Source organism: Pleurodeles waltl, chromosome 1_1 (assembly GCF_031143425.1).
Source record: "Pleurodeles waltl isolate 20211129_DDA chromosome 1_1, aPleWal1.hap1.20221129, whole genome shotgun sequence".
In the NCBI taxonomy this organism is placed as follows: domain Eukaryota; kingdom Metazoa; phylum Chordata; class Amphibia; order Caudata; family Salamandridae; genus Pleurodeles; species Pleurodeles waltl.
Window position 1 is genome coordinate 3325078 of NC_090436.1, and position 15634 is coordinate 3340711.

At 44.0% G+C, this 15634-nt stretch overlaps 1 protein-coding gene across 1 annotated transcript in view; it reads right to left on the bottom strand.

Moving 5' to 3' along the window:
- Nucleotides 1–1419: 1419 nt before the first annotated feature.
- The window catches only part of M1AP (meiosis 1 associated protein), a 232950-nt gene continuing 218735 nt past the window's right edge, over nt 1420–15634 (bottom strand). The window contains exon 9 of the mRNA XM_069202732.1: nt 1420–6882. Within this exon, the coding sequence (XP_069058833.1) occupies nt 6709–6882 (174 nt within the window). The 3' untranslated portion in view covers nt 1420–6708. The remainder of the gene's footprint in view (nt 6883–15634) is intronic.

The following is a 15634-nucleotide window of genomic DNA, read 5'->3' on the forward strand; positions in this document are numbered from 1 at the left end:
AAGGATGACATCATCTTCTGCTCAAGGATGCCACCCATTTGGTGTCACCCAAGGATGACATCTTCTGCTCAAGGATGCCACCCATTCTGTGTTATCCAAGGATGACATCTTCTGTTAAAGGATGCCACCCATTCTGTGTCACCCACGGATGACATGTTCTGCTCAAGGATGCCACCCATTCTGTGTCACCCAAGTATGACATCATCTTCTGTTCAAAGATGCCACCCATTCTGTGTCATCCAAGGATGACATCATCTTCTGTTCAAGGATGCCACCCATTCTGTGTCACCCAAGGATGACATCTTCTGCTCAAGGATGCCACCCATTCTGTGTCACCCAAGGATGACATCTTCTGTTAAAGGATGCCACTCATTCTGTGTCACCCACGCATGACATGTTCTGCTCAAGGATGCCACCCATTCTGTGTCACCCAAGTATGACATAATCTTCTGTTCAATGATGCCACCCATTCTGTGTCACCCAAGGATGACATCTTCTGTTCAAGGATGCCACCCATTCTGTGTCACCCAAGGATGACATCTTGTGCTCAAGGATGCCACCTATTCTGTGTCACCCACGCATGACATGTTCTGCTCAAGGATGCCACCCATTCTGTGTCACCCAAGTATGACATAATCTTCTGTTCAATGATGCCACCCATTCTGTGTCACCCAAGGATGACATCTTCTGTTCAAGGATGCCACCCATTCTGTGTCACCCAAGGATGACATCTTCTGCTCAAGGATGCCACCTATTCTGTGTCACCCAAGGATGACATCATCTTCTGTTCAAGGAAGCCACCCATTCTGGTTCACCCAAGGATGACATCTTCTGCTCAAGGATGGCACCCATTCTGTGTCACCCAAGGATGACATCTTCTGCTCAAGGATGCCACCCATTCTGTGTCACCCAAGGAAGACATCATCTTCAGCTCAAGGATGCCACCCATTGTGTGTCACCCAAGGATGACATCTCCAGCTCCAGGATGCCACCCATTCTGTGTCACCCAAGGATGACATCTTCTGCTCAAGGATGCCACCCATTCTGTGTCACCTAAGGATGACATCTTCTGATTGAGGAACAAGTACTGGAATACAGAGATTCTCCTGAGTCTCCAAGATAGGCCGGGCTGGGATGAGACCCCATGAAAGGATTGATTGTTGGTTGTTGTTTGGCTCTTTTGTCGTCAATGAGATCTTCCCAGTAGTGCAGTTTGCCTTCAGATCAAATTCATTCCTCCATTCAAACATCAGAGTCCGATTTATTGTTCTGAGAAATAGATGTTTCGCTGTGAACAACCTGCTGAGAGGTTGGAAGCCGTGATTGGTCTCAAAGACGCCTTCAAATGTGATACTGTTTTTTCAACGTGGATCTTGCATTGATGAGGACACACTTTAGTAGATTAAACTTTTGATTAAAGACGGCAATAAATAACATTTATTATCAAAATCAAAATCAATAATGGCTATAACAAATTGGAAAAATATCCCTGTGAATGCAAACAGAGAAGCAAGAAACCATTCTAGCCTACAAATATTATATCAATAAAACATTTCTTGGAACATCATAACCTTCAGTGTAACTTCATAAAAAGTTTTTTAAAACATTGTTGTAGATTTTCTAAACAACCTCCACAGAACTCGTGTAAATAACAAAATAAAGATTCTTCACAAATGATCATAAACCCCTTGGGATGCTCTTTGCATAGAATCTCTGGAAGTTTCAGATGGCTTTGTAAACTCTCATCAGTAGATTAATTATTTCAACAACTCATTGAGCGTTTCATGCATCTCAGACTTTCAAGAGAAAAAAAAAATCTTTCTGAAAATCTACGGTCCACAAAACTTGTTTACCACTAGATACGGATCGGCACAAGATATTAGAGACTCTTGCAAAGCCCTCTTTGGGTCATTGCAGGACTTTTGTGAAGCCTTTCAAAGTTCCTTAGAACACTACAGATCTTTAAGATGTTTACAATACTTGTAACAGGTCTTCAGGTCTTTGATGCACTTTTGAAAAGCCCTCTTTTGATCTCCCTAAGATCGAAGCCTTCTGCAGGTACTTTAAAGTTTTTGCTCAGCTATGGGATCACCACGGCCACTTGGAGAACTCCGCTAGACTGTTTTCTGTAAGACCTTTGCAGCGCTTTCTTGAAGGGCCAAATATGATCTTGGCGGATGGGTTTAATCCATCACAATCGTGACAGATATCCTGTCCACCGTACTATGATTCCATTATATCCTATCGAGATCGTAATACGCGGACGGTATTTCCGTCACATTTGTGACAGGGTGTTCCATCCACCAGGATCATAATCATACCCTAATTCTTTCCTAAACCAATAAGTATTTTCCTGGATTATTCAGAGAAACCTAATAGGGCAGTTCTTTAAGACATAATAAGACTTCTGAAAGGCCACAACGGCAGTTAAGAGTGTGAACCTGTCAGTTCATAAATGAGAAGGCAAAAGGCAGACGCTTTAAATCAACAATATTAAATGTTGGTCCAGGAGTGGCAGATCAATGCCAGATTTTCAGCACAACTCCTTAAGAGAAGCGTATATATGATAAATCTATATGCATCCAATTTACATAGTCTATGGTTCACCGGAAAGTCTGGCCTGGATCAGCCTCCCCTGGTCCTTGAGTAGGGGCTCCTGCTCTACAGCAACAATGCTAACTTGGCCCCAGAAGGCTCACTTTCCGGAAGAACCTCTGTCCACAGAGAAGAGATCCGATGCAGGTTCAGAAGTGAGGTTCAAGTCTTTAGGACTGCCAGAGATGGCAGCAGATTGCCCTTAACCTTCTGTGCCAACCAACCAGGAACTATCTGGTTTGAGAGCTTTAAATCCGGTCTGTGAACTCTATGATCCTTCATGGTACAATCATGGAGAGGCTCTTGGGTTGTGAACTCTATGATTCTTCATGGTACAATCATAATGAAGCTCTCAAAGTGTGAACCGTTGTTCAATCAGCGAGAAGTTCTTGGGGTGTGAACTCTATGATCCTTCATAGCACAATCACAGAGATGTTCTCGGGTTGTGAACTCTATGATCCTTCATGGCACAATCACAGAGATGTTCTCGGGTTGTGAACTCTATGATCCTTCATGGCACAATCACAGAGATGTTCTCGGGTTGTGAACTCTATGATCCTTCATGGCACAATCACAGAGATGTTCTCGGGTTGTGAACTCTATGATCCTTCATGGCACAATCACAGAGATGTTCTCGGGTTGTGAACTCTATGATCCTTCATGGCACAATCACAGAGATGTTCTCGGGTTGTGAACTCTATGATCCTTCATGGCACAATCACAGAGATACTCTCAGGTTGTGAACTCTATGATCCTTCATAGCACAATCACAGAGATACTCTCAGGTTGTGAACTTTATGATTCCCCCATGGTACAATCAGAGAAGCTCTCAGGTTGTGAACTCTACGATTATCAGAAGCTCTTGCATGACCTGTATGATCCTTTGAGACCCAGCCAGAAAGAAGCTCGTGGAGTGAGAGGAAGCAGCTCTCGTGTGCAGACATCAGCTTACAGGAGACAGGTTCTCTGACAAATGCTGAAACCAATCAGAGCAGTTTGTGGGCCACATAAACTATGACCCTTCTTGGTGAATTCCCAGAACAGCTGTAGGGATGTTGGTGCTATGAATCTTCTGGGTTCCCTTGGAGAGCTTCTCCTGGTATACAGGCTTTGTGATCACAAAGTGTCTTCAGAGAACAGCTCATGGGTTACCTGTGACCGTTCTGAGTACAATCGAGAAGGGCTCGAGTGGTGGTGGCTTGTTGACCCTTCAACTTTCTAAAGAGTGCAGCTCATTGGATAAGACTACTACCTGCACTGTGCTTTATCAGTAATCGACTCTAAGGATACACGACCTAGGACCCTTCTGGGTAGAGTTGAAGAACATCTCAGGCAGTGTTGGTTCCATCACCCTGCTAGGTTCGAATAAATATAAGGTCATGACATACAGGCTCTTCAAATTGCACTGTTTGGTATCAACAAACAAATGATTACACACTGGATCCCTCCTGGTCATATCAGAGAGCTGCTCGAAGGAACACAAGCTAATTGGCTGATTTGATAGCATCTCAGGACCCCCACTGTGCTCTATGCTAGCAGCATTGGTGAAGCAATGCCCAGTATGTCTTTGGTCACAGAGCCAGAGTGCAGCCCCACAGTCCAGAGATCACAGCATGGACGTCACTATGAGAAGCGGCAATGTTCTACCACTCAGGTTGAGTATAGGAATCACGATGGTCAGTCACCTGTGGGTCTTAAGGTGCCCTCTAGCAGTAAGAACATGTGGCATTAAATGCCTACTTTGAATAGTAGTTATTAGAATGTTACTGAATGGCACTGTAGGTGCGCTGCCCAAATCTTGCTAAGCATTGTGCCCTTGATGTTCTGCAGCTTGGCATGGCTGTATAAAGATCCCTTCCAAAATCACAGCCCATAACTTGATGGATTTAAAGGCCTGAAAATATTATTCCTTCTCCCCACACCATAGCTCTAACAGATAGAAGCAGATGAATTTGTGTCTCCCATCTATCACAGCACGGCCATGTTGGATGTGCACCTCTGTGTATGCAACAGCTGATGTCCACCCAGAGGCCTGCTGTGAAAAAAATGAAGAGCTTTCAAGCTATCACAAGACAGCCATCTTGGATTTTCCCTTTAATATGCAACAGCCTGATATCCAACCAGAGGCCTACCATCAAACAATGAAGAAAGAGCTTATAAGTTATCACAAGACAGCCATCTTGGATTTACCCTTTAATATGCAACAGCCTGATGTCCAACTCGAGGCCTACCATGAAACAATGAAGAAAGAGCGTATACATTATTACCAGTCAGCCATCTTGGGTGTACCCTTTACTGTGCAACAGCCTGATGTCCAACTAGAGGCCTACTATCAAACAATGAAGAAAGAGCTTATAAGTTATCACAAGACAGCCATCTTGGATTTACCCTTTAATATGCAACAGCCTGATGTCCAACTCGAGGCCTACCATGAAACAATGAAAAAAGAGCTTATACGTTATCACCCGTCAGCCATCTTGAATGTACCCTTTAATATGCAACAGTCTGCTGTCCAACCAGAGGCCTACAATGAAACAATGAGGAAAGTGCTTATACGTTATCACCAGTCAGCCATCTTGGGTGTACTCTTTAATATGCAACAGCCTGATGTCCAACTAGAGGCCTACCATGACACAATGAAGAAAGATCTTTTAAACTATCACAAGACAGCCATCTTCGATTTACCCTTTAATATGCAACAGCCTGATGTCCAACTAGAGGCCTACTATCAAACAATGAAGAAAGAGCTTATAGGTTATCACAAGACAGCCATCTTGGATTTACCCTTTAATAAGCAACAGTCTGCTGTGCAACCAGAGGCCTCCAAAGAAACAATGAGGAAAGTGCTTATACGTTATCACCAGTCAGCCATCTTGGGTGTACCCTTTAATATGCAACAGCCTGATGTCCAACTAGAGGCCTACCATGAAACAATGAAGAAAGATATTTTAAACTATCACAAGACAGCCATCTTCGATTTACCCTTTAATATGCAACAGCCTGATGTCCAACCAGAGGCCTACCATGAAACAATGAAGAAAGAGCTTATACGTTATCACCAGTCAGCCATCTTGGATGTACCCTTTAATATGCAACAGCCTGATGTTCAACCAGAGGACTACCATGAAACAATGATGAAAGAGCTTATAAGTTATTACCAGTTGGCCATCTTGGGTGTACACCTTTAATATGCAAAAGCCTGATGTCCAACCAGAGGCCTACTATGAAACAATGAAGAAAGAGCTTAGACGTTATCACCAGTCAGCCATCTTGGATGTAACCCTATAATATGCAACAGTTTGATGTCCAACCAGAGGCCTACCATGAAACAATGATGAAAGAGCTTATAAGTTATTACCAGTTGGCCATCTTTGGTGTACACCTTTAATAAACAAAAACCTGATGTCCAACCAGAGGCCTACCATGAAACAATGAAAAAAGAGCTTATACGTTATCATCTGTAAGCCATCTTGGATGTACTCTTTAATATGCAACAGCCTGATGTTCAACCAGAGGTCTACCATAAAAAAATGAAGAAAGAGCTTACAAGGTATCACAAGACAGCCACCTTGGGTGTACCCTTTTATATGCAACAGTCTGATGTCCAACCAGAGGCCTACCATGAAAAAAATTACGAAAGAGCTTATCAGCTATCCCCAGTCGGCCATCTTGGGTGTAAATGTTTTATATGCAACAGCCTGATGTCCAACCAGAGGCCAACCAAGAAACAAAGGAAGAAAGAGCTTATAAGCTGCATCAGTTGGCCATCTTGGGTGTACATCCCTTGTATGCTGCAGCGTTATGTCTGATCACATACCCACTATTAAACATACCAGGTGTGCAGCTAGGCACAGAAGGAGCATACAGGGCATGTGCAGACACCAAAAACGAGCACAAAAGTTAACAGTCCCAGTGGCGTAACAAAACTTGAGGGGGCTCCCCTACAAAATACATGAAGGGGGCCCCCCATGTTGTGGACCCAGCGTGGAGCTCTTAGGCCTGCACAGTGCAGGAGGGGGACCCCTGAAGCTCAGGGCCCCCAGCACTGTGGGGGCTGCAAGGGCTATTGGTACGCCCCTGTGAACTCCTTGGGTTTAGACCTTGTTCAGCACCCTAAAGTCCATGCAGAAATTCATCATCATCGTCAGAGAACAAGCTGAGGTCGCAGGTGTCCTTGGCTGGGGTGATGGGCTTGAAGACTTTGGGAGGTAGTCGAGGGGGCACCTGGATCATTGGCAGTGGAGCGACCGTGGCCCGGGCTTTGGTGTGGACCTGCCGGTTCTGCAGCTGGAAGAAAGTGAGAAAAATAGCAAATAACATATCCTAGAACATCTCAAGCCTTACCGGAAGGAAAAGCAGGAAGAGAAAGGGGATAGAAACAGAGCAATTGAGAGAGGATGGAAGTAAACTCTGAAATGCACGTAAACAAGGGGGAGAAATGGAAAATGAATACTTAGGGAGGTAAGGTATAGGGACTGGAAGTAAACAAGGGATGGATGAAGTAAACAAGGGATGAATGACGTAGACAAGGGATGAATGAAGTAGACGAGGGATGGATGAAGTAAACAAGGGATGAATGATGTAGACAAGGGATGAATGAAGCAAACAAGGGATAAATGAAGTAGACGAGGGATGGATGAAGTAAACAAGGGATGGATGAAGTAAACAAGGTTTGAATGAAGTACACAAGGGATGGATGAAGTAAACAAGGGATGAATAAAGTAGACAAGGGCTAGATGAAGTAAGTAAACAAGGGATGAATGAAGTAAACAAGGGATGAATGAAATAGACAAGTGATGGATGAAATAAACAAGGGATGGATGAAGTAAACAAGGGATGGATGAAGTAAACAAGGGATGGATGAAGTAGACAAGGGATCAATGAAGTAAACAAGGGACGAATGAAATAGACAAGGGATTAATGAAGTAGACAAGGGATGGATGAAGTAAACAAGTGATGAATGAAGTAGACGACGAATGGATGAAGTAAACAAGGGATGGATAAAGTAAACAAGGGATGGATGAAGTAGACGACGAATGGATGAAGTAAACAAGGGATGGATGAGGTAAACAAGGGATGGATGAAGTAGACAAGGGATGGATGAGGTAAACAAGGGATGAATGAAGTAAACAAGGGATGGATGAAGTAAACAAGGGATGGATAAAGTAGACAAGGGATCAATGAAGTAAACAAGGGACGAATGAAATAGACAAGGGATTAATTAAGTAGACAAGGGATGGATGAAGTAAACAAGGGATGAATGAAGTAGACGACGAATGGATGAAGTAAACAAGGGATGGATAAAGTAAACAAGGGATGAATGAAGTAAACAAGGGATAGATGAAGTAAACAAGGGATGGATGAAGTAAACAAGGGATGGATGAAGTAGACAAGGGATGGATGAAGTAAACAAGGAATAAATGAAGTAAACAAGGGATGGATGAAGTAGACAAGGGATGGATGAAGTAAACAAGGGATAAATGAAGTAGACAAGGGATGAATAAAGTAGACAAGGGATCGATGAAGTAAACAAGACAAGAGATGGATGAAGTAAACAAGGGATGAATGAAGTAGACAAGGGATGGATGAAGTAAACAAGAGATGAATGAAGTAAACAAGGGATGAATGAAGTAGACAAGGGATGGATGAAGTAGACAAGGGATGGATGAAGTAAACAAGAGATGGATGAAGTAGACAAGGGATGGATGAAGTAAACAAGGGATGGATGAAGTAGACAAGGGATGGATGAAGTAAACAAGGGATGAATAAAGTAGACAAGGGGTGGATGAAGTAGACAGGGAATGGATGAAGTAAACAAGGGATGAATGAAGTAAACATGGGATGGATGAAGAAAACAAGGGATGGATGGAATAGACAAGGGATGGATGAAGTAAACAATGGAATGAATGAAGTAGACAAGGGATGGATGAAATAGACAAGGGATGGATGAAGTAAACAATGGGATGAATGAAGTAGACAAGGGATGGATGAAGTAAACAAGGGATGGATGAAGTAGACAAGGGATGGATGAAGTAAACAAGGGATGGATGAAGTAGACAAGGGATGGATGAAGTAAACAAGGGATGAATAAAGTAGACAAGGGGTGGATGAAGTAGACAGGGAATGGATGAAGTAAACAAGGGATGAATAAAGTAGACAAGAGATGGATGAAGTAAACAAGGGATGGATGAAGTAGACAAGGGATGGATGAAGTAAACAAGGGATAACTGAAGTAAACAAGGGATGAATGAACTAAACAAGGGATGGATGAAGTAGACAAAGGATATAAATGAAGTAAACAAGGGATGGATGAAGTAAACAAGGGATGAATGAAGAAAACAAGGGAAAGATGAAGTAAACAAGGGATGAATGAAATAGACAAGGGATGATTGAAGTAAACGAGGGATGGATGAAGGAAAAACTGATGGATGAAGTAGACAAGGGATGGATTAAGTAAACAATGGAATGAATGTAGTAGACCATGGATGGATGAAGTAAACAAAGGAGGATGAAGTAAACAAGAGATGAATGAATTAAACAAGGGATGAATGAGGTAGACAAGGGATGAATGAAGTAAACAAAGTAAACAAGGGCTAAATGAAGTAAACAAGGGATGAATGAATTAGATAAGGGATGAATGAAGTAGACAAGGGGTGGATGAAGTAAACAAGGGTTGAATAAAGTAGACAAGGGATGGATGAAGTAAACAAGGGATGAATGAAGTAAACATGGGATGGATGAAGAAAACAAGGGATGGATGAAATAGACAAGGGATGGATGAAGTAAACAATGGGATGAATGAAGTAGACAAGGGATGGATGAAGTAGACAAGGGATGGATGAAGTAAACAAAGGATGGATGAAGTAAACAAGAGATGAATGAAGTAAACAAGGGATGAATGAAGTAGACAGGGGATGGATGAAGTAAACAAGGGATGGATGAAGTAGACAAGGGATGGATGAGGTAAACAAGGGATGAATTAAGTAAACAAGGGATGGATGAAGTAAACAAGAGATGAATGAAGTAAACAAGGGATAAATGAAGTAGGCAAGGGATGGATGAAGTTATCAAGGGGTGGATGAAGTAGACAAGGGATGGATGAAGTAAACAAGGGATGGATGAAGTAGACAAGGGATGGATGAAGTAAACAAGGGATGGATGAAGCAGACAAGGGATGGATGAAGTAAACAAGGGATGGATGAAGTAGACAAGGGATGGATGAAGTAAGCGAAGGATGAATGAAATAGACAAGGGATGGATGAAGTAAACAAGGGATGGATGAAGTAGACAAGGGATGAATGGAGTGGCCAAAGGATGGATGAAGTAAACAAGGGATGAATGAAGTAAACAAGGGATAAATGAAATAGACAAGGGATGGATGAAGTAAACAAGGGAGGGATGAAGTAGACAAGGGATGAATGAAGTAAGCAAGGGATGGATGAAGTAAACAAGGGATGGATGAAGTAAATAAGGACAAGTCCACGGAGAGAAGGAGAAGCGGGACTAAACAAGGGAGGGAAGGTGACACGAATACAGTAAAAGTCAGTGAGAAGGATAAAACAAGGAATGTAAGCAGGGTGGAAGAAAACAGAGAGTGGAAGAAAACAGAGAGGGTGGAAGACAACAGAGAGGGTGGTAGACAACAGAGAGGGTGGAAGAAAACAGAAAACAGAGTGGAAGAAAACAGAGGGGATGGAAGACAAGAGAGTGGAAGAAAACAGAGAGGGTGGAAGAAAACAGAGAGGGTGGAAGAAGACAGACAGGGTGCAAGAAAACAGAGTGGAAGAAAACAGAGGTTGGAAGAAAACAGAGGATGGATGAAAACAGAGGTTGGAAGAAAACAGAGGATGGAAGAACACAGAGAGGGTGGAAGAAAACAGAGAGAGTGGAAGAAAACAGAGGATGGAACAAAACAGAGAGGGTGGAGGACAGAGGGTGGAAGGCAGAGAGTGAAAGAAAACAGAGAGAATGGAAGAAAACAGAGAGGGTGGAAGTAAACAGAAAGGATGGAAGAAAACAGAAGGTGGAAGAAAACAGAGGGTGGAAGACAACAGAAAGGATTGAAGAAAACAGAGAGAGTGGAAGAAAACAGAGAGGGTGGAAGAAAACAGAGAGAATTGAAAGAAAACAGAAAGGATGGAAGAAAACAGAGAGTGGAAGAAAACAGAGGTGGAAGACAACAGAAAGGATTGAAGAAAACAGAGAGAGTGGAAGACAACAGAGAGGATGGAAGACAACAGAGAGTGGAAGAAAACAGAGAGGGTGGAAGAAAACAGAGAGAATGGAAAGAAACAGAGAGTGGAAGAAAACAGAGAATGGAAGAAAACAGAGAGGGTGGAAGAAAACAGAGAATGGAAAGAAAACAAAAAGGGTGGAAGAAAATAAAGAGGGTGGAAGAAAACAGAGAGGGTGGAAGACAAAAGAGAGAGTGGAAGAAATCAGAGAGGATTGAAGAAAACAGAGAGGGTGGAAGAAAACAGAGAGGGAGGAAGAAAACAGAGAGGATGGAAGAAAACAGAGGGTGGACGAAAACAGAGAGGATGGTAGACAACAGAGAGAGTGGAAGAAAACACAGAGGATGGAAGACAACAGAGAGGATGTTAGACAACAGAGAAGGTGGAAGACAACAAAGGATGGAAGACAACAGAGAGGGTGGAAGAAAACGGAGAGAGTGGAAGACAACAGAGAGGGTGGACGAAAACAAAGATGGAAGAAAAAAGAGTGGAAGGATACAGAGAGGGTGGGAGACAACAGAGAAGGTGGAAGATAACAAAGGATGGAAGACAACAGAGAGGGTGGAAGAAAACGGAGAGAGTGGAAGACAACAGAGAGGGTGGACGAAAACAAAGATGGAAGAAAAAAGAGTGGAAGGATACAGAGAGGGTGGGAGACAACAGAAAGGGTGGAAGAAAACAGAGAGGATGGAAGATAACAGAGTGGAAGAAAACAGAGAGGATGGAAGAAAACAGAGTGGGTGGATGAAAACAGAGAGGATGGAGGAAAACAGGGAGAGTGGAAGAAAATAGAGGATGGAAGACAACAGAAAGAGTGAAAGAAAACAGAGAGGACGGAAGACAACAGAGACTGGAAGAAAACAGAGTGGAAGAAAACAGAGAGGATGGAAGAAAGCAGAGAGAGTGGAAGACAACAGAGGGTGGAAGAAAACAGAGAGGATGGAAGAAAACAGAGAGAGTGGAAGACAGCAGAGGGTGGAAGAAAACAGAGAGGATGGAAGACAACACAGAGGATGGAAGACAACAGAGAGTGGAAGAAAACAGAGAGGATGGAAGAAAACAGAGAGGGTGGATGAAAACAGAGGGGATGGAAGAAAACAGAGAGGGTGGATGAAAACAGAGAGGACGGAAGACAACATACAGAGTGGAAGAAAACAGAGAGGATGGAAGACAACAGAGTGGAAGAAAACAGAGAGGGAGGAAGAAAACAGAGAGAATAGAAAGAAAACAGAAAGGTTGAAAGAAAACAAAGAGGGTGGAAGAAAACAGAGAGGGTGGAAGACAACAGAGAGGATGGAAGAAAACAGAGAGGATGGGAGAAAACAGAGGATGGAAGAAAACAGAGAGAGTGGAAGACAACAGAGAGGGTGGAAGAAAACAGAGAGTGGAAGAAAACATAAAGGGTGGAAGGAAACAGAGAGTATGGAAGAAAACAGAGGGTGGAAGAAAACAGAGAGGGTGAAAGACCACAGAGGGTCGAAGAAAACAGAGAGGATGAAAGAAAACAGAGAGGGTGGAAGAAACCAGAGAGGATGGAAGACAAAAGAGAGAGTGGAAGACAACAGAGAGAGTGGAAGAAAACAGAGAGGGTGGAAGACAACAGAGGGTGGAAGAAAACAGAGGATGGAAGAAAACAGAGGGTGGAAGAAAACAGAGGGGATGAAAGACCACAGAGGGTGGAAGAAAACAGAGAGGATGGAAGAAAACAGAGAGGGTGGAAGAAAACAGAGAGGGTGGAAGACAACAAAGGGTGGAAGACAACAGAGAGGATGGAAGAAAACAGAGAGGATGGGAGAAAACAGAGGATGGAAGAAAACAGAGAGAGTGGAAGACAACAGAGAGGGTGGAAGAAAAGAGAGAGTGGAAGAAAACATAAAGGGTGGAAGGAAACAGAGAGTATGGAAGAAAACAGAGGGTGGAAGAAAACAGAGAGGGTGAAAGACCACAGAGGGTCGAAGAAAACAGAGAGGATGAAAGAAAACAGAGAGGGTGGAAGAAACCAGAGAGGATGGAAGACAAAAGAGAGAGTGGAAGACAACAGAGAGAGTGGAAGAAAACAGAGAGGGTGGAAGACAACAGAGGGTGGAAGAAAACAGAGGATGGAAGAAAACAGAGGGTGGAAGAAAACAGAGAGGATGAAAGACCACAGAGGGTGGAAGAAAACAGAGAGGATGGAAGAAAACAGAGAGGGTGGATGAAAACAGAGAGGGTGGAAGACAACAGAGGGTGGAAGAAAACAGAGAGGGTGGAAGAAAACAGAGGATGGAAGAAAACAGAGAGCGTGGAAGACAGAGGGTGGAAGACAACAGAGCGGATGGAAGACAACGGAGAAGATGGTAGAAAAACAGAGAGTGGAAGAAAACAGAGAGGGTGGGAGAAAACAGGGTGGAAGACAACAGAGAGGGTGGAAGAAAACAGAGAGTGGAAGAAAACAGAGAGGATGGAAGAAAACAGAGAGTGGAAGAAAACAGAGGGTGGAAGAAAACAGAGAGGGTGGAAGACAACAGAGAGGGTGGAAGAAAACAGAAAACAGAGTGGAAGAAAACAGAGGGTGGAAGAAAACAGAGGGTGGAAGAAAACAAAGAGGGGAAGAAAACAGAGAGGGTGGAAGAAAACAGAGAGGGTGGAAGATTACAGAGGGTGGAAGACAACAGAGAGGGTGGAAGGCAACAGAGAGGATGGCAGACAACAGAGAGGGTGGAAGAAAACAGAGAGGGTGGAAGAAAACAGAGAGGGTGGAAGAAAACAGAGAGGATGGAAGACAACTGTAGGAGGCTGGCCTGGCTTGTAGTGGGTACCAGAGGTACTTACACTTTGTGCCAGGTCCAGTTATCCCTTATTAGTAGAATAGAAGTGTTTCTAGCAGCTTAGGCTGATAGAGGTAGCTATAGCAGAGCAGCTTAGGCTGAACTAGGAGACATGTAAAGCTCCTACTATACCACTTATATCATATAGCACTATATCATAAGAATCACAATACTCAGAGCTACCAAAAATAAAGGTACTTTATTTTAGTGACAATGTGTCAGAAATATCTCAGAGGATATACTCCCTTAGGAGGTAAGTAAAATACACAAAATATATACACAAACCAAAATCAGGTAAGTACCAGTTAGAAAAGTAGTGCAAACACTGTAGATTACAATAGGATGCAACAGGCCTGGGGCAACACAAACCATATACTAAGAAAGTGGAATGCGAACCACTTAGGGACCCCAGGTCTAGTGTAGTGTTTAGAGGGTCGCTGGGGGTGTAAGAAAACACTAAGGGTGTCCATGATACCCCACCTCAAGACCCTGAAAAGTAGGAGTAAAGTGACCCTACTTCCCCAGAAACACACTAAAGTCGTGATAGGGGATTCTGCAAAGGCAACAACTGACTGCAAAGCACTGAAGACGGATTCCTGGACCTGAGGACCTGTAAAGGAAGGGGACCAAGTTCAAGAGTCACGCAAGTGTCCAGGGGGGGGCAGGAGTCCACTAACCCTGGATGAAGGTGCAAAAGAGCTGCCTCTGGGTGGAAGAAGCTGAAGATTCTGCAACAACGGAAGATGCCAGGAACTTCTCCTTTGCACAGAAGATGTCCTGCGGCGTGATGGAGGATGCAGAGTTGTTTCCATGCAGAAAGACTGCAAACAAGCTTTGCTAGCTGCATGTAGGAAAGAACCATCTTGCCTGGCATGTTAGCCCCATATTTCACTGTATATATGTTGTTTTAGTCTATGTGTCACTGGGACCCTGCCAGGCAGGGCCCCAGTGCTCATACGTATGTGCCCTGTATGTGTTCCCTGTGTGATGCCTAACTGTCTCACTGAGGCTCTGCTAATCAGAACCTCAGTGGTTATGCTCTCTCTGCTTTCCAAATTTGTCACTAACAGGCTAGTGACTAAATTTACCAATTCACATTGGCATACTGGTACACCCATATAATTCCCTAGTATATGGTACTGAGGTACCCAGGGTGTTGGGGTTCCAGGAGATCCCTATGGGCTGCAGCATTTCTTTTGCCACCCATAGGGAGATCTGACAATTCTTACACAGGCCTGCCAGTGCAGCCTGAGTGAAATAACGTCCACATTATTTCACAGCCATTTACCACTGCACTTACCACTGCACTTAAGTAACTTATAAGTCACCTATATGTCTAACCTTTACCTGGTGAAGGTTGGGTGCAAAGTTACTTAGTGTGTGGGCACCCTGGCACTAGCCAAGGTGCCCCCACATCGTTCAGGGCAAATTCCCCGGACTTTGTGAGTGCAGGGACACCATTACACGCGTGCACTATACATAGGTCACTACCTATGTATTGCGTCACAATGGTAACTCCGAACATGGCCATGTAAGGTGTCTAAGATCATGGAATTGTCCCCCCAATACCAGAATGGTATTGGGGGGACAATTCCATGATCCCCCGGGTCTCTAGCACAGTACCCGGGTACTGCCAAACTACCTTTCCGGGGTCTCCACTGCAGCTGCTGCTGCTGCCAACCCCTCAGACAGGTTTCTGCCCTCCTGGGGTCCAGGCAGCCCTATCCCAGGAAGGCAGAACAAAGGATTTCCTCTGAGAGAGGGTGTAACACCCTCTCCCTTTGGAAATAGGCGTGAAGGGCTGGGGAGGAGTAGCCTCCCCCAGCCTCTGGAAATGCTTTGATGGGCACAGATGGTGCCCATCTCTGCATAAGTCAGTCTACGCCGGTTCAGGGATCCCCCAGCCCTGCTCTGGCGTGAAACTGGACAAAGGAAAGGGGAGTGACCACTCCCCTGACCAGTACCTCCCAGGGGAGGTGCCCAGAGCTCCTCCAGAGT